Source organism: Notamacropus eugenii, chromosome 3 (genome assembly GCF_028372415.1).
Source record: "Notamacropus eugenii isolate mMacEug1 chromosome 3, mMacEug1.pri_v2, whole genome shotgun sequence".
NCBI lineage: Eukaryota > Metazoa > Chordata > Mammalia > Diprotodontia > Macropodidae > Notamacropus > Notamacropus eugenii.
Window position 1 is genome coordinate 180,861,643 of NC_092874.1, and position 25,689 is coordinate 180,887,331.

Here is a 25,689-nt window from a genome sequence, read left to right on the forward strand (position 1 = left end):
TATGAATGCATAGTTATGGAATTTAAGTGTTTTTAATATTTTAATATTCAGTTTGAATATTTTAATATTCAGTTTTACATATTCCCAGCCTTTAGAACCAAGGAAGATTTCCATTATCCACATTACTTTTCTAAGTAATCAGTATGAGCTTTTTGTGCATGACTTGGTTTTCCTTGTGTTAAGTGACAGTTTTACAGAGAAATGTATTATTTTGAGATGTATTTGTGTTTCTGTGTATGTGGTCAAACTCCTACAAGGCTATAAGCTCCATAAGGTCAGAAACTGAGCCACTGCTAAGTATAATCTTCCATAGTATTTTGCACTTGGTAGGTATTAAATAAATGTGTTTTTATCATTAAATGTAAAATTCCTGATGCACTTACAAGTTCTCTTAAAGAAATGTGAAGATCTAACTGGTAGACATGTTCTGCTCCTAATAAATTCCTCTTGCTTTCACATTATTTCTACCTACTTTTCTCATTATTCTTATTCGTTCTTTATGATATCCCAATTTTCATGGTTTACATCAGTTAAATTTATAATTAGATGGTATACAGGCGTTACTCCTTGAGATATGGATTAGTTGAATTTACTGACTGAATCTAAATTTCTTTGATTTTACATCGAATATAATTTTTCCTGGTTGTTGAGTAGATTTTTTTTCTCATTTCCCATTCTTGACAGTCTTAGTATTTTAGGTCTTTAGTATATCATAAAAAGATTTAATCATATAGTGAATATTATATATCCTTTTTGTTTGATGTTCTATACTTGTTTTAAAACATTATTGACAATATTAATCAATGAGATCATTATTATCTGTTGATATAAGGATAAATAACAACCCAACTGTTACCATTTCCTAAGGAGATTTAAAATATGTAAGTCAATCAGCTTCAGAAGAAAACTTAAAAGAGCCTAGAAATTGCTTCAGTGAGCAAAAGCTTCATTTCTTTATCAAACAGAAGCCTATAACAACAATTATAAGAATATAAGTTTATTTTTAAAATGCTGTGGTGGAATACTATGAACACTATCACCTCATAATACAAAGAGAAACAGTATGAAAATAAACAATTTTAAATAAAGCTTGTCAAGAGATTCAACTAAGTGATCATACTAAGATTAAAACTAAATGGACAAGAAAGAGATTAAAAATAAAAAAAATTGGTAAAAAATTTTATTATAATCTTTTTTTCCCCATGTAATAGAGCGAAACCACCATAATTAAAGTCTTAAACATAAAATTCTTTGTTGAACCATGTGAAGAAATAGAAATGACCTTAATGAAAACAAAGATGGAAGCATCTTGATTTTAACAAGTTTTGCTTGTATGCAACAAAGATCCATACTGGAGGCAACACAGTTTGGGAGGCAACAAAGTATCATCCTTTAAGCTTTCTGAAAGAGGTAGGGATATGAATTTTGGGGTTTGGCTAAAAAATTTGTATTGTTACCAAAAAAGGTAACTCATCAACTCATATATATGCCTACTTTCCAGTCTTACAAAGTTATGTGAGAGTATCCTATACACATACTTCATAAAAATGTGAAGAGTGTACAAGTAAACTTTTGTAAAATATTTTATGGTACGCAACTTCTTTATAATGATAGAATTGATAGAAAGGTGTAGAGAATTCAAGTCAGAATTGTTTCTATTTATTATTTACTCAAATTTTTTGTTCTTTGATCATTTTCAATCATATCTGACTCTTCATGACTTCATTTAGGGTTTCTTGGCGAAGAAATTGGAGTGGTTTGCCATTTCCTTCTCCAGCTCATTTTACAGATGAGGAAACTGAGGCAAGGTTACACAGCTAGCAAGTGTCTGAGCTAGATTTGAACTCATGAAGTTGAGTCTTCCTGACTTCAAGCCTAGTGTTTTATCCTATGTGCCACCTAGCTGCTCTATTGTTTCCTCTAAGAAAGCATTTGATAGCACAAAATTAACTTGCCTCCCCTACATATGCCAAAATTATACAAGATTCCCAGCAAGATATAACAATAGACATGGCTTTGGTTGATCACTTTGAACACTATTCAGACTCTAAAGTAGGGAGATGTATGCTTATTAAAAATTTCTGCCAACTTGATGGAAAATGTTCAACAGTTTAAAGTCTAAATGGAACAAGGAATCCTTCTAAAATGGTGATGTCCTCCAGTTACCTCTCCTTTGTAGATAACATTCTGTAAATTGCAAGAAGACCTAGACTATTCTTGCATCTCCTAAATGAGATACAAAATCACTTTAGGGAGTTTGGCTAATATATCCACACTGAAAAAGGAAAAAACAGCAAGTGAATGAAGAACACCTACTGTGTTTTCTTGTTTCCATTCTAAGATGTACTTATTGGCCCTCACAGCAGCCCACAGACATCTGGGTTTCCATTGTGTTTGAGAAACTGAGGAGAAGATGAGATGTCCCTTACATACCTCTGGATAGCTCCTTTCTTTTCTATGATTCCCCTCTATATTAAATGACCATGACCATTCCTGAGCCTGAAGGCGTCTTTCTGGGAGATGTTCCCTGCTGTTTCTTCCAGATGTTCAGTGTTTGTTTTCTAACTATTCCATGGACTAAATCAACTCCCTACCTGTCATACAGAGAAATTCCGTTACTAGGAATATATCATAGAAAGGTCAGGAAGGCAAAAAAATATTTCTAATAGCACTTTGTCATGTCAAGAAGTGATGTAAATTGGATGACTGTAAAATGACTAATGACTAAATAAATTAGCATATAAAATGCAATATTATGCTCTAAGAAATAATATTATCTTGAAGAATTCAAAGAAAAGTGGACTTATATGAATGACACAAAATGATATAAGCAGAACAAAATACTCAATTATGACAATATAAACAATACTTAATCTCGAAAAAGCTTCCACTCTCAGTTTAATTTCAATGTCCAGTTTTTGTCCTGGAGAAGAGATGAAGACCTGCTTATCTTTTCTCCTTAGAAAGTGGTGGACACTGTGAAATCAGAACCGTATCTCTAACATAATACAGAGCCAATCAATCAACAAACATTTATTAATGTTTGACAGTGCTTGACACTATACTGTGTACTGGGGATACAAAGTCAAAAAATGAAAAACATCACCAAGGAGTTTATTTTCTAACTAGAGAAAAAATCTTTATGTGTATAAGTATATACATATGAAAGAGGTATTAATGAGTCTTGTGACAACCCCACAGTGTGTGAAGAAATTCCTTATTCAATCTGAGAAGATTATGAAGGGAACTGACACCGCACAGAAAACATCTAATAATTAGCTAAGAGACTCTGTAGTATCCCTTGGGCCTTTATAAAAAAGAAAGCAATCCAGAAGTTCAAGAGTTTGCCAGTTCCAGTCAGCAGTGGAAGAGGAACCCTCCTGCTGGGAAGCACCTACACATCATGTCACTTCAGAATGAAAATACTGTTGTTGTGTTCATTCTTGGTTTTCGAAGAGGGCCATGACATCAGAGAAATGATGACATGATTTGCACTGGACTTTGTTTTGAGTGAGGGAGGGTTTTGCAAGGCCATCATCCTCACTTTCTCCTCCTGAGCCATTCATCAGGGTGATTGGAGATGGTTCAGGATCTGGCAGTGGGCAAGACTCTCCAGAAAGAAAAGGATACAGAAACATAGTCATCTGAGAAAAGAAATAGCTTCAAAGAACGTGATCCTCTGGCAGCAGAAAAGAAAGCCTGCTATGGAGTCAAGAGAGAAATAGGTCTGGCAGTAGAGTTGGACTGCAGAGATGACTGTATTAGAAAAAGCACTTCAGGCCCCTTCAGTTCCAGAGTTGTGAATTTTCTTGGCACATATTTCCTTCCTGTGTGCCTCACTGACACTGTATTCTTAAGTTTGCATCCATTCTCTGGACTGTGTGTATTTGTAGGAGAGTAATTCTGGGGGAATGGCTTTTTTTTCTTGTAGAAGATGGGATTTTATTTTTTTCCCCAAATTTATTTTTTTGTTTTCACTTTTCAACAGTCACTTCCATAAATTTCAAATTTTCTTCCCCTCTTTCTCCAAGATGACATGCAATTTTATATGAGTTCTACACATATATTCCTATTAAACACATTTTCACATTAGTCATGTTGCATAAAAGAATTAAAGTGAATGGGAGAAACCATGAGAAAAACAAAACATAACATAGGAGGAAATAGTTGCATCATTCTGCCTTCCAACTCCACAGTTCTTTCTCTGGATGTGGATGACATTTTGCATCATGGGTCCTTTGGACATAATAAGACATTTGTCTTTTGTCCTTTGCATTGCCATGAAGGGCTAAGTTTATCAAAAACAGTCCTGTGACTGATACTGTGTATAATGTTCTCCTGGCTCCATTCACTTCCCTCAGCATCAGTTCATATAAGTCTTTCTAGGTTTTTCTGAAGCTCACCTGTTGTCATTTCTTATAGCATACAACTGTATTCCATTACACTCATACACCACCACTTGTTCAGCCATTCCCCAATTGATGGGCGTCCCCTCCATTTCCAGTTCTTGGCTGCCACAAAAAGAGCTATTATAAATATTTTTGTACATGTGAGTCCTTTTCCCATTTTTGTGATCTCTTTGGGATACAACCCTAGTAGAGATATTGCTGTGTCAAAGGGTATGAACATTTTTATAGCCATTGAGAGCAGTTCCAAATTGCTCTCCAGAATGATTGGATGAGCTCATACCTCCACCAACAATGAATTAGTGTTCTAACTCTCCCACATCTTCTTCAACATTTATCATTTTCCTATTTTGCCATGTTAGCCAATCTGATAGGTATGATATGGTACCTCAGAGTTGTTTTGATTTGCATCTCTAATCAATAGCAATTTAGAGCATTTTTTCATATGACTATATATAGCTTTAATTTCTTCCTCTGAAAACTGCCTGTTCCTATCATTTGAACCTTAATCAACTGGGGAATGGCTTGTATTCTTGTAAATTTGACTCAGTTCTCCATATATTTTAGAAATAAGGCCTTTAACACAGATACTAGTTGTAAAAATTCCTTCCCAGTTTTCTGCTTCCCTCCTAATCTTGGTTGCATTGGCTTTGTTTGTGCAAAAACTTTTCAATTTGACCCAATCAAAGTTATCCATTTTCCATTTCGTAATGTTCTCTTATCTCTTGTTTGGTAATAAATTCTTCTGTATAAATCTGACAAACTATTTCTAGCTCCTCTAGTTTGCTTATAGTATCAGCCTTTATACCTAGATCATGTACCCATTTGGACTTTATTTTAATATATAGTGTCAGGATCATTAATTCCCTTGATATTCTGGACCTTTTGTTCTTCCAGATGAATTTTAATATTATTTTCACTAGTTCTATAAAAATAATTTTTTTGGTAATTTGATTGATATGGAACTGAATAAGTAAATTAATTTAGGTAGAATTATCATTTTTATTATATTAGCTCTACCTACCCATGAGAACCTATGTTTTTCCACTTATTTAGATCTGCCTTTATTTGTGAAAAATGTTTTGTAATTGTGTTCATATAGTCCCTGGGTTAGTTTTGGGGTAGACTCCCAAATATTTAATAGTGTCTACAGTAACTTTAAATGGGATTCTTCTTTCTATCTCTTGCTGTTGGGCTTTGTTAGTAATATATAGAAATGCAGATGATTTCTTTGGGTTTATTTTGTATCCTTCAACTTTGCTAAAGTTGTTCATTATTTCAAGTAGTTTTTTATTTGATTCTCTAAGATTCTGTAAGTATATCATTATATCGTCTGCAAAGAATGATAACTTAGTTAATTTATGCCCACACCTTCTATCTATGTATATCCCTTTTAAATGTCAATAAATATACAATTTTCAAAGTTAACAAGAATCATCCCCATGTAGGGATGTAAACAGTTTGCTCACATTAAATCACAGGGTTTTTTCCCCTTTTTTTCCTGTTTATCTTTTTATGCCTCTCTTAAGTCTTGTATTTGAAGATCAGATTTTCTATTGAGCTCTGACCTTTTCATCATGAAGATCTGGAAATCTCTTTTTTTCATTGAATGTCCATATGCTTGCCTGAAAGGTCCTGTGTGATCCTGACTGTAGTTCCTTGATATTTGAATTGTTTCTTTCTGGATGCTTACAGTATTTTCTCTTTGACCTGGTAATTCTACCTTAATGATTTGTTTTGGGGGAAAAAAGGTCAATAAAACTTAAGTGTCATAAAATAAATTTAGGTTGAACAGGGCTTTATAGAACACATACTTTCCTTAAGATAAAAGGTGTGGCAATTTTTCTTATTTTCTAGTTTTAACTACCTTTGTTCTGAGTCTTACAATTTCCACAGTACACATGAATCTTTTTTAAAGTACTTCCTCCCTCTTCTTTTCTTAGAATATTCATGTTCCAACTATGGAGAATGGTCCTAAGCTTGCCACCCGTATTTTAAACCAACTTACTGATATCCAGGTAAGTGTTTATTTATTTACAATGTCTACTAAATTCACTCAGTGGCTAGAAATAAATAAAATTACTTAGAAAACTGAAATTAATTTCAAGTTAGCCAACATTTATTAAGCTCTTACCCTGTGCCAGACACTGCATTAAAGACTGCAGCTACAGAGACAGAAATGATTTTTCTCCTTTCAAGGAACTCACTAGTATGTGATGGAAAGAGAAAACATACACACTGATACATAAATAGAAAATATATACTAAATGAATAACAACTAATATTGGAAAGAAAATACTAATGACAGGGGAAACAAGTGGCTGTGGATAAGTTAATTAGCCTCTTAATGCCCTTTGTACATAATTGTTTGTATGTTCTCTCCCCTATTACAATATGATCTCCTTGAGGGAAGGGACCATATTTTTGCCTTTGTATTCTCAGCACTTAGTATGATGCCTGGCAGATCTTAAGCATGTAATAAATGCTTGTTGATAAGCTGACTGATGATTCTCCCAGATGATATATTACTCAGTAGATGCTGATCTCTTTGGTAGAGTGATATTCATTAATAAGAGTTCCCTATACCAATGAAATCCATGGTCCAGAATGAAAATATCAAAACCAATAAATAAACAAAATATGGGTAAAAATTCCCAAGATAGTGTGATATGTCTGTGCCTTTCTTTGTGTTCTCAGGATTTAGCACAGTGTCTAGTACTCAGGAAATGCTTTTTGAATGCTTATTGGGTGATTGGCTGTCTAACTGCATCAAAAAAAGGGAGGGAATAGGCATATATCGTATCTATTATGTATCAGGCTTTATGCTAAGCATTCTTTACAAATATTATCTCTTGATAATGATAAAACACATTATGAGGAATGTATGGCTCTGATCTCACTTCTTCCCCTTAGAGCCACCGAAAACTTCTTTAGGAAACCCAGTTTGAGGTTGATAATTATTAAGGAAGCAAATTTAATATATCTATTTTGAACCATCTGGTACATGACCCTAAACTGTAAAAGGGAATTATTGGAGGGTCTTCAACTTGTGACTTGAAAAATAACAATAACAAAAAATTCCTTGGAAAAGAAAAAAATGTAAAAGAATCCTTTCAAGAAAGAAAAGTCAAAGATAGAAAATGAATTAAAGTAGTTCAGAAACTCAGTAAAGTGTTAAAACTTGTATCAATGAAACAGTTTAGAAACAAAAGATAATGGAAGAAAGAAGGTATTATGAAACCATTTTTTTCTCACCTCTATACATTCAATATGTAATTTAGTGCCTTTGGCTAAGAGGAAATCAAGCATTTCTCTTTTTAGCTAAGTTCAGTTAGAACTATTATACTATTTATAATAAAAACTAATTTCATAGAGAAATCCATATTGAAAAGAAAAGAAAATCATTGGATTTTGGTATAGATAGTATAACATAGAGAGGTACCATGAGACACATATTTAATAGGGGGCAGAACTTGGAGCCCCAAAGAACTGGGTTCAAGATCTGCCTCTGCTACATGTTGCCTGTGACATCTCAGCATCCAAGGCAGCTTTCTTAAGACTGTTTTTGGAGGAATTACCTATCTACATAAGGAGTTCCCCACCTACATAAGGGGTTCCCCACATGATGAAATGTTAAACAATGTTTGTGCATTAAGAATAAAAGAGACACTCTTTATTCCAGATTTTTGAATACCAAAGGATTATTCATTTGGATTATAGGACTGTGACCTTGGTCTTTTTTCCCTTTGTGCCTGTGGGCATAGTACCCAGAGGAGTTTTGAGATTGTTCTCTCACACAGTGGCAAATTGGTGCTGTCAGCCAAGCCACTAGGTTGTCTATTTCTCTCCAAGAAAAATAATTTAAATATCCATTCAGAGAAAAGCCTAGAATTGCTCCATGTGGTGCATTTGATCTGCCTAACATTACATGGAAACATGGATGTTCCCCACAAAGTACTGTGTAAAAGCTTCAGAGAGCCCTGCCAGTATGCCCCAGGGGAAACATTCCTGCCCCACCACAAATTTGGCTTTCTCTTTAACCTTCTGTATATGAGTAAGAATCCCTGTGGTTAAGCATTTAATCCCATTTAGGTAATTATATTTTCCTGTGTCTTAGTTAGATGGATTCTACAAATACCTCCTAGGAAGAGAGCACTCTAAACTCTGATTATATTTGTTGAAGAAAGAGAAGAATTCCCTGTGTGTACATCTAACCCAAATTACACTGAAGGATTGTATTTAGGGAGCATTCATTATGTTGCTAGTGTTCCTTTTCTTTTTTTCATGGAGAAATAAAAAGATACTGGAACTATCCCCACACATGGTAAATTTTAGTATCTTTAAAGGTAATGAGAGGTACTTTGTACCATTACATTCTTTGAAGGAAAAGAAATCCCAAGTGTTGCCAGAGTTAAGTGTTTTTCAAGAAAATTTCCACAAATTTTGAATTAGACTTCTTCAAAATAATTTTGAGACAGATTGAAAGTACAAATTATACTAAGTATAATGTTTTACTTTAAGAAAATAAGCACCTTTCCCCAAAAGATTTCTATGTATTACCTCCATTAATTCTAGGTTTCTCTGAGAGAGACTTCCAAAATAAATAAAAAATTATTTACACTAAAAATTTAAGTCTGGAAATATTTATGAAATAATCAGTTCACGGTTAAAATATTGAGATGTACCAACTTTAGCGTACTCTAGTCTCAGGAATGACATAACTAAAATTGGATTACCTTTGGATGGGTTGACATTGTTGCAGTCAGAAAACTTGAAATTCACAAATATATCTTTTTTTTTGAGTTCATTAAGCATTTATTAAGCACTTTCTATATAAACACCAGGGATACAAAGATGAAAAATATGATGGTATCTTCCCCTAGGAGCATATAATAATATAATAATAGATCAATATAATATAATAGATCAAATGAGATGATAGAAGTAAAGTGCTTACCATATGGCCTGCCACATAGTAGGTACTATATAAACTCTTATTCCCTTCTCCCTTTCCCTTTCCCCCTAAAAGGAGGGCTATACAGATATATTAGTAAGTACAGTGCAGGTCACAAAGTAATAAACCCAAAAAAAGAGATCTATACAAAGTGCCCTAAATATATAGGAAACCACAGAAGACCATGTCTGAGCGGGGTTGAAGGAAGAAGGCAGAGATGTGGAAAGAGCCTATTGTGGGTATAAGGGTTGGCTTACAGGCATGAAAAGAGGAAGTGTACCCAAAGAGGACAAGAAAATGACTATTAATCAGTATTCCCGGAACACTGGGAGATTTAAGGGGAGTATTATGAAATAAAGCAAGATGGGTAGGTAGGAGGGACAATATGGAAGGCCTTAAATATAAAAGTATATTTTATTTCATGATTATCTAATTGATTAGTCATAATTAAATTGTTAACTATAATCATTTCATTCATTCATTCAATGAGTCCCATATAATTTATGATTGTATTTCAAATCTTAAAAGTAACAAACAAAACCATGTTGAATATGTATTTCTCTAATTCTTCCAAGTATGACGTACTCTGTGTACTTTTCATTTTCTCTTGCCTTTAAGTTCATTAGAGAACTTAATTTGCCTTGCAAAGATTCATCAGTCAGGTCATCTTGCTTAGAAGATAATCAATTATCTTCTTCAACTGAACTGAAAGGATCCAGGGATACATACATACATACATACATACATATACGTAGAAACATACCTATGTGTATTGATAGATACATGGGTGGATAGTAAGAATCTAATGAAAATTATTGTTGTTTTAGCATGAGTGGCATGATCACACCTGTGCCCTAGAACAATCATTTTCACAGCTGTGTGGTTTTAATCTCATACTTCATCATGGCCCTAAATGTATGATGATTATGCCTGAGGAGTACAAGCTCTGGCATGATATAAAGGCTTCCAGTAGAGTTCCAGTAACAAGTTATGTCTGCATTTCAAGGAAAAGTCTCACTAAATACAGAGATGCTTTCTACCAGTTGATTGGCTTCTTGAGGATGAAATTTTTGGTTATGTCAAACTATGAAACAAAGGAAATGTAAAATGATTCTCTCATTTGTTGGATGGTGAGTGTGGCAGAATGGTGGAAAAGGGACAGAAGCTGCAAATAACTATTGTTTTTAGGCATTCTACAAATTTAAACTCATGTGGATAACCTTACATGAGTGATCCTTGACAATAAACAAGTACTTGTATGGAACTCAGTCAGATCAGTTTAGACATTCTTATTACAAATGAAATGAGGAGACAGGCAATTTCAACTCAGCAAAAGAATGGCTTGTGAGTTTTCCTAGAGAGGCACATCAGGGAATTGGCAGTTGGCTTTACTGTGTAATCAAAGGCAAAAAGTAACATAATTTCATGAGTTATTTGGTCATTTGTTTTGTAGTGATCATGGTAAGAATTTTTCAAAAAGACCTCCATGAAATAATTGCAGATTATGTACATAGTAACAACAGTTGAGAGGGTTAGGAGACATATAATTTTACAATTCTTCTTACTTCTCTCCAAATTAAATAAGCATAACTGACACTTGGTAACTTTAATGAATAAAAGAGGATAACTGAATTTTACAACTGAAAGGAACTTGAATCCATTTTAGTCTAATTCATATCTAAAAAAAAAAAAGATCTCCTACTATATTTCCAGTGAATGGGAATAGTCATCCAGCTTATTCTTGAAAATTTCAAATGATCAGGAACCTATTACCTCTTGAGGAAACCTACTTCATTTTTGGACAGCATTAATTGTGAGGAAGTTTTTCTCTATATTCAGCTTATTCTTGTCTCTTTGGAGCTTCCCACTGCTCCTTGTTCTGCTCTCTAGGGTCAAATGTGACCAAGTCTTTAAAATACCTATCTTCAGTCCATTCCTACTGAATTTTCTTTTCTCCAGACTAATAATTTCTAAATCCTTCAGTCAGTCTTCATAAACTATGAAACTGAGGACCCTCATGATCCTGTTTGCTCTACCCAGGACATGCTCCAGATTAGAAATGATGTCTAATCATGTTACCATGTCTTGTACTTATGAAGTTGTTTTTTGAACCTCAAATGCTGTCATGTTTGAGGTATTCTAGTGTTTTAGCGTGTCAAAAGCTTTTTGGATTCTCCTTCTGTATATTGTGTTAGGCATTTCTTCTAGTCTTGTGTCATTTGCAGATATATTAAGAATACTATCTATACTTAATCTAAGTCATTGACAAAAATATTAAACAGGACAAGATCAAGCACCAATTTTTGACACACTACAGCCCTTTTTGCAAGTTGATACAGAACCGCTAATGACTATTCTTTGACTTGACTTTGCTTAATCAATACATCTGAAAAATGGTTCAAGAGTAAGAAATGAGAGTACAGGCTATAGACTACATAGAAGATCCATACTTAGATTGTGAACATTCTGAGAAAAGAATCAGGTTATAGGAAGCATCACATATCATAAGGAAAAATGAAATTGATCATATTTTAACAAACAGGAAATAACTTATTACTTCTATGGCAATAATTCCCAAATCATATTCTTGTGTACCAAGACCAAGAAATTGTCAGAACAATGATGACAAGTAATGCAAAACTGAGATAATGAAAATGAGAAAACATATGATATTCAAGGAAAACAATTCCAACCTGACCTATTTGAACAAGCTATTGATGACTTAAAATGGCACATAAATAGAAGAACAGATAAAGACAATGATTAAATTAAACTGTTTTCTAAATAAATTTAGGTAAATGAATTACCATAACAAGAAAACCAAAAGATCTTAGAAATTGTCTTAGTGAGCAAATACTTGAAGTCACTGATAAATGAAGAAAGATATATAGCAATTAGCATCCACTTAGAATATAAAATTTTTATAAAATGTTATGGAAAATAGTTAAAGATTATAATAAGTGTCATTTCAGGAAAAATGAGAAACTTCATAGGGAAGAAAATATTTAAATAATGCTTGGTAAGGGAATCGTGTAAACAGCGTCATCCAGACGGCATCAATAAATTGAGCTGGAAGAGCCAGAAAAAAATGAACAAGATGTGAAAATACTTTAAAAACAAACTCTTCATCTTCACAATGAAGCCATCATGTTTGTACTCTTAACATCATAGTTATGGATGTGTTGCATGTAGAATAGAAAGTAACAAAGAAGAAAATGAGCATAAGAACAATTGGACAAGACAAAATATGCACAGAAAAAGCGTGTAATGGAGGCAATACTGTTTTGAAGCATCAGGTTCTTAAGATATATGAAAAAGGGGAATATATCAAACTTGAAGAAAAAAACTTGGATCCTATTTCTTTTTTAAAAAAAGGTAAAGAAAAGAATATCAGTTATTACCAACCAATATGCTGACTTTCCTGTCATCATCATCCCCTCTCTTCATCTTTCTTTTTTTATTTCATTTCTTAAAAATTTATTTATTTATTTTGAGATTTCAACATTCATTTCCACAAAATTTTGAGTTCCAATTTTTCTCCCCATCTCTCCCCTCCCCCATCTCCAAATACCTTGCATTCTGATTAGCCCTTCCCTCAGTGTACCTTCCCTTCTATCACACCCCACCCTTCCCTTATCCACATCTCTCTTTTCTTGTAGGGCAAGATACATTTCTACCCAATTATCTGTATTTCTTATTTCCCAGTTATATGCAATAATAATTCTCAACATTCGTTTCTAATACTTTGAATTCCAACTTCTCTCCCTCTCTCCCTCCCTCTGTAGCCATCCCCACTGAGAAGGCAAGCAATTCAATATAGGCTATATATGTGTCATTTTGCAAAAGACTTCCATAATAGTCATGTTATGTAAGACTAACTATATTTCCCTCCATTCTACCCTGCCTCCCCCTTTTTTTCCTATTCTCTCATTTGACCTTTTCCTTTCCCAAAAGTGTTTACTTCTAGTTACTCCCATTCTCCCATTTGCCCTCCCTTCTATCATCCTCCTCACCCCACTTGTCCCCTCTTCCCCTGCTTTCCTGTAGTGTAAGATAGATTTTCATACCAAATTTAGTGAGCATGTTATTCCCTCCTTAAGCCATATGTGAAGACAGTAAGCTTCATTTTCCTCTCTCACCTCCTCCCTATTCTCCTCCATTGAACAAGATTTTTCTTGTCTCTTTTATGAGTGATAGCCTGCCCCATTCCATTTCTCCCTTTCTCCTCCCAGTATTTTCTCTCTCACCCCTTAATTTTATTTTATTATGGATATCATCTCTTCTGATTCAACTCAACCTATACTCTGTGTGTGTGTGTGTGTGTGTGTGTGTGTGTGTGTCTGTGTCTGTGTGTGTATTACCCCTCCACCTACCAAAATACTGAGAAAAGTCTCAAGAGTTACAAATATTATCTTTCTACGTAGGAATGTAAACAGTTCATCTTTAGAAAGTCCTTTATGATTTCTCTTTCCTGTTTACCTTTTCATGCTTCTCTTCATTCTTGTGTTTGAAAGTCAAATTTTCTTTTCAGCTGTGGTCTTTTCATCAAGAATGCTTGAAAGTCCTCTATATCATTGAATGATCATTTATTCCCTTTTATTCAGTTTTGCTGAGTAGGTGATTCTTGGTTTTAATCCCAGTTCCTTTGACTTCTAGAATATCCTATTCCAAGGCCTTCAATCTCTTAATGTAGAAGCTGCCAGATCCTGTGTTATCCTGATTGTATTTCCACAATACTTGAATTGTTTCTTTCTAGCTGCTTGCAGTATTTTCCCCTTGATCTGCCAACTCTGAAATTTGGCCACAATATTCCTAGGAATTTCTCTTTTCTGGTCTCTTTAGGAGGTGATAGGTGGATTCTTTCAATATTTATTTTGCCCTCTGGTTCTAGAATATCAGGGCAGTTTTCCTTGATAATTTCATGAAAGATGATGTCTAGGCTCTTTTTTTGATCATGGCTTTCAGGCAGTCCCATAATTTTTAAATTGTCTCTCCTGGATCCCTTTTCCAGGTCAGTTGTTTTTCCTATGAGATGTTTCACATTATCTTCTATTTTTTCAATCTTTTGGTTTTGTTTTCTAACTTCTTGGTTTATCTCATAGTCATTAGCTTCCCTGAACTCCACTCTGTCTTTTAAAGAACTATTTTGTTCAGTGAGCTTTTGAACCTCCTTTTCCATTTGGCTTATTTTGCTTTTGAAAGCCTTTCTTCTCCTCATTGGCTTTTTGAACCTCTTTTTCCAATCGAGTTAGCCTATTTTTCAAGGTGTTATTTTCTACAGCATTTTTTTGGTTCTCTTTTAGCAAGCTGCTGACTCACTTTTCAAGCTCTTCTATGGCCTGGGCCCATTTCATTTTCATTTTGGAGGTACTGGAGGCAGAAGCCTTGACTTCCTCTGGCAGTATGCCTTATTTTTCCTTACCCGAAAGGATGGAAGGAGACATCTTGTTCACCAAGAAAGTAACCTTCTTATTTTTCTTTTCCCTTTTTTGGGCATTTTCCTAGACAGTTACTTTACTTCTGAATTCTTTGTCAAGAGGAGGGTCCTAGTGCTCCTCCTCCCCCCAGTATTGTGCTCAAGGCTGAGATTCAGATCAGCTGCTCATTTTCACCAGTGGCTTTAAGCTGAGCTGCCTGGACAATGGACCCAGGCAGTTTCTGCAGGAGGCTATGGTGGCCTGCTGCTGTTGCTGCCGCCCCCTTGGGCCAGTGCTGGGGGCACTCCATTTCCCTGTCACCCAGCTGGGAAAACCCTCCCACACTGACCTTTGTAGCTGTCTTTGCCACTTGTGGGTTGAGGGATTCCCTGCTGGGAATTCTGCCCTGGAGGTCTGTTCAGGTCTTGTTCCTCCAAGTGCAGCATGGCCAGGTCTGGGCTCAGCTCTGCTCAGCTTCCTGTGAGATAGACCTTTCCTATCAGCCTCCCAGGTTACATTTGGTTGGAAACCTCTTTCACTCTGTTGTTCTGTGGCTTCTGCTGCTCTAGAGTTTGTTGAGACTCGTTTTTTACAGGTATTTTGTGGGCTGTGGGGGAAGTGCTAGAGTAGATGCGTCTTTCTACTCTGCTGTCTTGGCTCTGCCCTCCCTCTCTTCATCTTTCAAACTCAATTTCTCTTACATTGCATTGCTCCACCAATACCTTTTCATCTCCTTTCTCCCTTTTATTTTCTGGATTTTTCCAATACACTCTGATTTCTTGGATTCCTTGTCACTGATCTGATAGCTAACAGAAGTCTGTTTGCTTGCTTTGATTCTATATCTTACACTCAGCCAAGCCTCACTCCTCAAGTTCCAGTTCTGTTGATCCTTCCTTCTTTTGCATTTCATCTTTTCTGACTTCAAATAGTACTCTTGTTTCTTTGATTAAAAACCATGGAAGACTGGGTTCTAAGAGTAAGAAAAAAGCTTTGGGCAGGATGGAATAAATACCATTGTTTCTCTGAGTTTTGATAAGTGAGTGTTTGGGATCAAAGGAATTTTTTTTGAAAAGTAGATTGTGAAAGTAGCAACTTATTCCAGGGAGAATCAGAATGAAAAAGGTGCATATAGAAGTAGAGTTGTGCTTCTTGACAGCCAGTGGTTGGGAGTCTGTGTTCTTTATGAAATGTAATTCAAAGCATTTTCCCAGCTCGTGATGATAATTTTCACAGATGAGTAATCATTAACAGTTCTATTATAAAATCTATTTTAGTTTTCATGAAATCTTGACTAGAAAAGTAAAAGTTATTTGGAATTAAACATCTCCTTTTTATTTCCCTACAAAATCCATACTAACCCTCTCTCCCCCACTATCTTTTAAATGCAGGCCAGCTTGCAATTTCTAGACTACTCTAATAATTTTGTCTCAACTAATTTTACAACTTTTTGTTGTTTCATAACATAGTTTTCCCACATGTAGGAGGATTTACAAAAGTTTGAAAGCTGTCCAATAGAATTTGCAGCAAGAATAACGAATTATAACCTGAGGAACATCACTGATTACATTTTTAGTGGTGATAGAAGGCAAGTGAATGTATTTTGACAAGTATAGTTTTTGATTTTGTTGCCAAGGATTTTCCATTGAGTGTAAAAGGCAATTCAGCAATATTTGTCATAGTCCTAATGTAAAGTAGTATCTCGATAGCACTTTAAGGTTTGAAAATGGCTTTATAGTTATTATTTTATTTAATTCTCTCTTTTTTGGAAGCAAATAGAATTACGTGGCTTGCTCTGGGCCATACAGCTACTAAGTGTGTGCGGTCAGATTTGAACTCAGGTCCTCCTGACTCCAAGGCCAGTGCCCAGTATCCACTGTGCCACCTTGCTGCCCCATTTTATTTATTTTTTACAATAACTTTAAGAGGTATATTTGTAAGCTGTTATCTCACTTTACAGAGATGGAAACTAAGGCACAGAGAAGTTAAGTGACATGCCAAGGTGCACACAGTTAGTAAGTGTGTGAGGTGAAAATTCAATTCTGTCATGCTGTATCCAGTAAACGGTTTGACATGTATATGTCAATGTGGAGCAACGGAATGATCACTAGTAGAATGCAAAGTAACGGAGTAATTACTTTTTGAATGAAAAAATGATTAGAATTTAAATTCAGTCTCACAGAGACTACAGTAAAGATTACTGAACAAGCCTAATTCATCCTAGCATTTGCTTCTATCCTTGAGTCTACTGTCTTCCAGCCAATCAGTGAAGTACTATGTGTTAGACATCATGCTAAGTTCTGGGTACATAAAGAAAGGCAAAAAACAAGTTTCTGCTCTCAACTAGTTCACAGTGAAACGGAGGAGACCACATGCAAACAACTAAGTACAGACAAGATTGTACATACATATATGTGACAAATTGATAGTAGTCTCAGAGGGAAAACTCTAAGAGTAAGGAGATTTGGATTTTTCTTGTACAAGGTGTAGGACTTTAGCTGAGACTCGAAGGATGCCAAAAAATATAGGTGAAGAGGATGAGAGAGAGTATTCTAGGCATGGGTGATAGGCAGTGAAAATTTCCAGAATTAGGGTTTTGACTTCCTCATGGCAAGCCCCATGCTGAGGCATATGGTATCATTTTTACTATGATGCTAACAATAAAAACACCCACTTAGAACAGTGTTTTTCATGTATAAACAGTTAAATGTTTGTTCATGCATTCATTTGTAACAATTTCAAATTGTATCAGGTATGCCTATTTCTCATTCCCCTCCCAGTCTGAGCCCCCATTCCCAGGAGAAGGAAGCAGTACTCACTCATTTTCACTTACAATTCATTTCCCTCTAAAAAATTATTTCCCTCTCAATCCACCCTTTCTCCTAACTTCCTTATTTTTGTTCAGGGAACCACATCCTTCCAGTCATCTAGGTTCATAACCTTGGTGCCATCCTTATCTCCTCACTATTCGTCACCTCATATAACTACTCAGTTACTTAGTCTTGTCAAATATACCTCCACAACATCTCTTGCCTCCATCGTTTTCTATCCACTTCCACAGCCATCTCTGATAATTAAGCACCTTATCACCTCTCATCTGGAATATTATAATAGCACCCTAACCAGCTTCCCTGCCTCACCTGTCCTGTCTCAGAGCTGTCCTCCTCACAAAAGTCAAAGTAAGATTCCTAATGCACTGGTATGACCTTGCCATTCCCCCTGCTCAAAAAGCTCAGAAACTCCATACCACCTCTTGGTTAACATACAAGCCCTTCTGTTTGGCATTTACATAACCCTTCATGAACTGACCACAGCCTACTTTTCCAGCCTTATTATACATTACTCTCCTTCATGCACCCTTCAGTCCAGCCAGTCTGGGTGCCTTACTAATACTCACACACAGCCTTCCACTTCACATCTCTATTTCTGCCTTTTAGAATCCTTATTGCCTTAGTTGCCCTGCTCAGGTGCCAACTCTCCCGTTCCTTCAGGTTCAAGTGGCTCCCTTACTATAGTGACCTTATTTTGATTTTGTGTTTTTTATATTCAGATAATGTATACATGATAAGATGCTGGAATGCAGGAACTGTTTTCCTTTTGACTTTGCTTACCCCATGCTTAGTACATAAGCACTTAATAAATGCTTGCTTATTGGTTGATTTGAAGAATTAATGCATTAGTAGTTTTGCTGAACTGCCTTTTTTCTCTCTCTTTTTTACTTTCTTACAAGAGGAAGGGAAGAGAGAGGAAAAGGTATACATGAAAATTATTGAAAATTAAAGATATCAGTAAAAATGTTAAAGAAAAATAATTAATTGTATTGCCCATCAGCCAAATCAAAAGTTTTATTATTGGATTCTTCTATCTGGCTTCTATCTATCTGTCTGTCTATCTATCTGTCTATCTATCTATCTCTCTATCTATCTATCTATCTATTTCTCTGTGTCTAATCATCTTGCATATAGTACTTTTAGATTTACAAAGCACTTTTTTACATTATCTTATTTGATCTCTAAAAGAGAAAACAGCAGTCCACTAATTTAAGTTAATTTAATATTAAGAATTATTTTAAATTTTGGAAGAAAGCAGCAATAGCAATATAAGAAACATAGGGGACAGGTTTACAAAAAAAAGTTTATAATATTATAGTACAACAAATGAAGTATCTTCAAATAGTTGAAGAACTGTTATGTACAAGAGGGATTAGATTTATTATGATTGACCCCTAGAAGGTTTATGGGAAAAATGGGTAGAAATTACAAATGTACTATTTTAGGCTTGATACAAAGAAAATTTCCTAACAGAGCTAGATGAAAGTAGAATGCTCTGACTCAGGAGGTATTGGGTTCCTCATTAATGAAGGCTTTAAGGAAAGCCATTGAGGAAAATGAGAACCTCACAACACCCTTAAGAACCATTATCCACTTTTTTAAGATGAGGAAACTGTGTTTAGAAAAGTTAAGTAACTTGTCCAAAGTCAAGCTAGTAGGCATCTATCCACTGTACCTCCCAACTGTCTCCTGTTGGTAACCAAATGATAGGACCAGGAAGACAGGAAGAGTGTTATATAATTGGATGGTATTTGCTTCAGAAGAAGAGAGATTGTTCAGTGTAATTATATAATTCAGTTGTAATAGTATTATAGTATTTTATACAGTATCATAGTATTGTAAATTTTAAAACTTTTGAAAACTTTTTTTAAAAAAACTATTCTCACTTTAATGATGTTTAATAGGCAATGTAAGTATCATTATTCCCATTTTACAAATGAGGAGACTGAAGATGAGATTTGCTGAAGGTCAAGGTAGTCAAGACTTGACCTCAAGTCTTCTGACTCCAAGATTCTTTTCACTAGCTTCACAGTGACAGAAAAATGTTCTAAAAATTGCAATAAATATCAAGAGTATAGGCACATCTACTCTTCCATTGATCTAGGAGAAGTGTACCAAGAATTAGCTTCCATGCTGGATCAAGGGTGCATTGCCTTTGATGGAAGCTAGATTTCAGTTAATCAAAGGGTCTTGGAAAGTTCTAAGGATGTTCCTGAGTTGGATTATAATATAAGATAATATTGAATTATAAAATAATATTATTGTATTACATCATATATATAATAGAATATTATATCATAATAAAATAGGATGGATCTTCTTTCCAAGGTGAAGAGGGAGCCTAGGTAAAGGTAGGCCTGAGTTCTGTTTTCATATGGCTTTGATTGAGACTAAGAATTTTTGAATGATGGAAATAATTGTTGATATGAAATGTGGCACACAATTTTAGTTAGCCAACATTTACAGATTTTTAAAGAATTTTGCTTCCTAGCACAATTATTCTATCTATTATTCTATCAGGCATCTATTCATCTATCTGTCTGTCTGTCCATCTATCTAATCATCTTACATGTAGTACTTTACACGTTTATAAAGCACTTTTTTTTTTACATTATCTTATTTAATCTCCAACAGAGGAAATAGCAGTCGGGTAATTTAGATTATATTCTTTTTGAGCTATCAAAAGCGAAATGTAGACATAGCAACATTTTAAAAAGCCAAGCAGTCATTTTGAATTTATTCAGCACCTATTATATCCTAGGTTCTAGGAGTAACAAGACATGAACAAGTAACAAAAATGAAATTGTCCTTGTCCTCAAGGAGTTTACATTCATTTGGAGAAAATGACATGAAAAATAGACTTACATACTTATAAGATCTAATAGCTTAAAGCTGAACTAAGAATTTTGGGACACCCTGCACAAGGTTAATTTCCAGGGGAGAGGCACTAGCAACTATCAAGGAGGAGATTAGGAAAGGCCTCATGTACGACACAGCACTTGAGCAGAGTTTTTAAAGAAACTATGAGTTGTAAGGAATAGATACTTTAATGATATATTGACATGTAGTCATGTCTCACTCCTGTTCTTTATTGTGGCTAGAGTGGATTGAGCACCAGCCTTGAGAATTAGTTGGATCTGAGTTCAAGACTGGTTGTGTGACCAGGAGGAAGTCATTTTGCTCCTTAAAGTCTCAGGCGACTTTCTAAGAATACAAGTTTGAGGTGAATTGACAATATGTATTAGTGGATTTCTGTATCAGTAGCTCCTGATAGTAGGGATATTATCAGAGGTCAAAACCCAAGCTGGAAAGGCTTTGAAGAGTCATCCTAGCTGAGCTCAGAAAGATTCATATCCAGGTTAGATTGGGCGGGGGTGATAGATTTTGGTCTTGGCAGTGTTTGAAAACGGTCTTTTAATTCATAAAAGAGTAGTGATTTACATCAATGGGGAAAATATCACACACCTCCTTGAAATAAAGCATATGCAAAAGGGCTTACATATAAGCTTATATAAGATTGATCTTTGAGTATGATACTTTTAAAGCTTTTATTTTTTCCACCTAGCAGAAATACATTAAACAAAAACGATCTCCCTGTGTGTTTTTCTTCTTCATATGATGTTTGATTTTTTTCTCAGAATGATAACTAAATTTAATACAGAACACTATATAGTATTTGGCCTTGACTTTCTTATTGTGATTGAGTTTTAAGCTTTTCCTGCATTGTCATCTTTCCTTCTTGAAATGTGTTTTCTTGTTTTTGTTGCAGTATGGAAGAGAAGAGAGCGACTGGACAATCTTGGTGTCTTAAATGACAACACAGGCGGTATCATCTACGTAATATTGGGACAAGCCATTGTGTTGAATTGTGATAGATTTGTTAGGCTGCCAATTTATAGCTGTATGTAATGTATTTTGTATTATCACTGTGTTCCTGGGGATGATTGTTTCCATGTGCCAGAGACAGAATAACAATCATGTTACTTTCTTCAGTAAGCTTGCTAGTAGAAGTTTACCTTCTTGTAGTAAGTAAGTAGCTAAGGTGAAGCCATATAATGTAGAATTTTCCTCACAACTTTTAGTGCCTCCTTTAGTGGCCTTGTTGATATCCATGATTTAGAATGGAATATACTCCTCTTCCTTTCTCTCCTTGGCATTTCCCCCCCCTCTCTTTTATTTACCAAATGAAGCTTGACTGACTAAAAACTGGTGCAGATGAATTTTGTCATGTATGTTTTGTTTCCTTCATCATTTTTGGGATGCTCTTCTCTGTGGCTGTCATTTTTCTCTGTTTTTTTCTTTGAGATATTGGTAGAGCTGGATTTGCTGTCTGTACTTGGGTTTCATAGTGAATTTCCCTCTGGCGCAAGTATTTTGCTTTACTTTTCTCTTTCACACCATAGAAATGTTGCCAGAGAGGGTAAGGACGTGATCCCCCTGCTCAATTCTGGATCTAAAGTATCATTAATAGCCTTCTGTTAGTCCCTTATGCTTGTTTGCCTTTGTTGCATGTTCACAGGGGGTTTCCCCAGGGAGGCTTCGGTTTGCAAAGCTCCTCTTCATTGCACCTGGAACCTCAGGGGATTTTCATCAATATCCCTGCTAATAATTTGCACGGTAATTCATTTTATTACTCATTCTCCCTCTCCCTTTTTTGTATACTTAACTCCCACATGCCAACACTTAGCTATAAAACACTTATCTTGTAGCTAAAAGACATTGCAAATTGATTTTTTTTGAACTTCTAAATTTCTCTGTGCAGTATTACGTCCCTACGGGACTTCCTTTGAAGTTCCTCAGACTTCTCAAGGAATATTCTCTCCCTTCTTTTTAAGTACTTCTTCAAATATCATAGTGGCCTATCCTATTCTCTAATCATTAAAACAATTACATATTTTTACTGAAGAATTGAATTATCGCTGACAACTATGAAAGAGGGTTTTGAGTCTACATTCTCTTTAAAATACATTGTTAGCACAGAACAGTATTCAATTTCATAGAAGTGTGACTGTATGTGTTTTTCTGTCATTACATAAGTGAAACTGGTTAATGGGAATTTGTGTTTGATTACAGTTAGTATATTTATCTTACATTGCTTTTATTTCCCATGGTCTGCTGAATCACAAGCCTGGAGAAATACCCAAAGACACACTACAAGATAGATAAATTATTCTGATAACTGACTTGTGCCTTTAAGTGAAAGACAAAGTTATAAGAAAGAGAAACTATTTTCTAGTGAGTGAAATAATAGTGAATTGTGTGATATTTGCTTATTTTTACATTTCTGGGTATAAGAAGATGGCAAGATCTGCTACGATTTAATAAGTACTCTTTGCTACAAAGCAGGGGCTATAGATTGTGTGTGTGTGTGTGTGTGTGTGTGTGTGTGTGTGTGTGTGTGTGTGTATCTGTGTATCTGTATAATTCTGGAATGAAGAAGATAATGGAAATGTTCTTTATAGGGCTTTTATGATGAGTTGTTATCTTGGAAGATACTCATTCAGGACTTGCTCCTGAGAAGCTTAAGACTGTCCCACCATTAACCATGTCGTTTACCTTTTAAAGGATTTATTTTTTTCCTAGTAAATCTTTCAACCTCATTTCAGAAATGAAAGCCTAGAAAAGACTAGATTTGGATCTGTGAACTTTTCAAAAAATATTTTAGCAACTATATCAATACAGTTTCCATTAGAATCCTATTCATTTTATTTTTAGATTAAAAAATATTATTCTGAAAAAAAGTCCACAGGCTTTATGAGATTGTCAAAGCAATCCATTATACAAACAAACTTCTAGTCTATGGAAAAGGAAGGGTTGCTTTTTGCTGGTCCTTCAACACACTTTTTATTTAGTTTTGCAATTTTATGAATGATTTCCATGATCTCTATTTGGGGTCATCTCAAGAATTTTCTATTATACTTATAGTCCTTCAGGATATAACTCATATTTATTTATACAGTGTTTTAAGGTGTACAAAGCACTTTCCTCACAAAAACATTATGAGGTAGATAGGACAAGTATTTTAATTTCCATTTTTCAGATGAGAGAGGTTAAGTGATTCTTCTCATGGTTACTTACTAGTATCAGAGTCAGGAGTTGAACTCAGCTCAGATCAGTGCCCTATTCATAAAATCTAGGAGCTGTACATCTTTTGGGGGGAACACCAAGGAAGTTCATGTTAAGATGCATGATCTTTTCTATCACTTTAATCTGAGCTAACTATGCTACTAACTTGTTAAATGAATTTGGAAAGAACATCTGCACATCTTTTTTTATCTGTGCCCTATTTGTTTAATTGTAGTGAATTAATATACCAAGAGTAGCACATTATAACTAGGCAATTATCCATTTTTCAAGTTAGTTGTAGTAACACTAATTGATCATTTAAGACATAGGATAATCTAACATTAGGAACATGTGAAGCTAATCTGCTCAGAAAGATCAACAAATTAATACTGTTGCTGATATTTGCATAATTGACTGCTGTTATTTAATGTTTAATTAGGTTGATCAAATGAGATTCAGGAACTCACATGAGCATGCATATAAACAGAACTGATGGTACTTAAAATGATAATGATTAATTGTTTGGCATTTTCTTTTTTCCTCTACTTTATTGAGTTATCACTTTCAGACCAAATCTATCCCTAGCTTTCTATATATATCAAAAGAAATCAAGACTTTAAAAAAAATGAAATATTATCAGACATCTACTAAAATGGAAATGTCTCTTAAATAGTATTTAAACTCCCATCTGGCATTAGAAATTTTCTTTGTCGAATTCTTTTTTAAGGAGTAAAGTTGTGCCACATCAAAGAATGAAAAATCAGATCAGCACATTCCTGAGGTCTGTACAGTATTGATCTCTCTGAATGAATAAATAAAAATGATCAATCTCAGCTTTCAAACTAGCTAGAAAACAAATGATGGAGAGAGTCATTGTATAAATGACTTGAGAACTCTGGAAAGGAATCTTTTATTCAAGCCTTAGGGAGTAGTCCCTGGATTGGGAGTCAGGAGACCAAGATTCTAATCTCCACTCTGCCACTAACCAGCTCTGTTATCTTCAACAAATCAGTCTACCTTTCTGGGCATCAGTGTCCTCAGAAAAATTCAAACTAGATATACTGTGATGGCCCTTCCAGCTCTAACATCCAGAAATTCTGTCTCTAAGAAGTACCCTGTTTTGATGGAAATTATCTAATTTCCTTGATAGTAAAATCTATTGTGTTTTCCTCTTTTTACCCCCACTCCTCCAAGAATATAGCACAGTAGTGTGATCATGGTAGGTACTTTAAAATGTTTCTTGAGTAGAATTGTAGGAAAAGAGGTACACTATTCTTTCATATCAAGAGGAAGAAACAGCAACAGATAATATCAACCTTGTGATGAAATGCAGTTCTAGCACTTTTTAGAAAGCAATAAATGAACATCACAACCTAGTGTTAGAAAATGCTGCCAATTTGATGGTTTGCCTTAATTTCAGTACCTAAAAATAATTTTCCATTGGCCCATGGAGGTAGGACAATCTTGGGCAGAGAGCTTGTTAGAACTTTGGTTTTAAATAGAGGACGCTATTGTAGCAGGGAGTTAGAAGACCCCAGTAGACATTTTAAAAGTTAAATTTAAAGTTATTTATGTCTTCTGACTCACTGAACGTATTAAACTTGTATTCTTTTTCCTTAAGCAGTTTTTCTTTATCCCTGAAAACAGGTCATAACTGTACCTTGTAGATATGGAAAAGTGCTTAAGCAGAAAACAAAGTACTTTTGTTTTTTAACAGAGAGAAGTTTTTGAGTTCTGTTTTCTGAAGTATGTGGTGTGTTTCATGCAATAGATCATACTGGCTTCCCAAGAAGGCCACTTTGGCACCTGTTATGGAACCCTAATCTGTTAAAGGACCAGTAATCCTTTATAGCATATACATGTCTATGAAATGTAGTCAGTGGATTCTTTCATAAAATGCTCGTTTCTTCTTAAATATCTCAGTGCTAAATGAATTATAAATAGCTGTACTAGCAATTAGTCTCATTGGATACTTTATCCAGATAGGTCGGTTAGGTTAAGATTTGCCATAAACAGAT

General features: G+C 34.9%; 1 protein-coding gene across 3 annotated transcripts in view; it reads left to right on the forward strand.

Moving 5' to 3' along the window:
- Positions 1 to 21,811, forward strand: part of BCAT1 (branched chain amino acid transaminase 1) — an 87,198-nt gene extending 65,387 nt beyond the window's left edge. For 2 of the 3 annotated variants that reach the window (XM_072653479.1, XM_072653482.1), the window contains exons 10-11: positions 6,350 to 6,424; positions 21,375 to 21,811. In XM_072653479.1, coding sequence (XP_072509580.1) covers positions 6,350 to 6,424; positions 21,375 to 21,416 — 117 coding nt within the window. In that variant the 3' untranslated portion in view covers positions 21,417 to 21,811. Of the gene's footprint in view, positions 1 to 6,349; positions 6,425 to 16,243; positions 16,302 to 21,374 lie in introns of those variants that run through there. The other variant, XM_072653480.1, reaches the window with a different exon arrangement.
- The last annotated feature ends 3,878 nt before the right edge of the window (positions 21,812 to 25,689 follow it).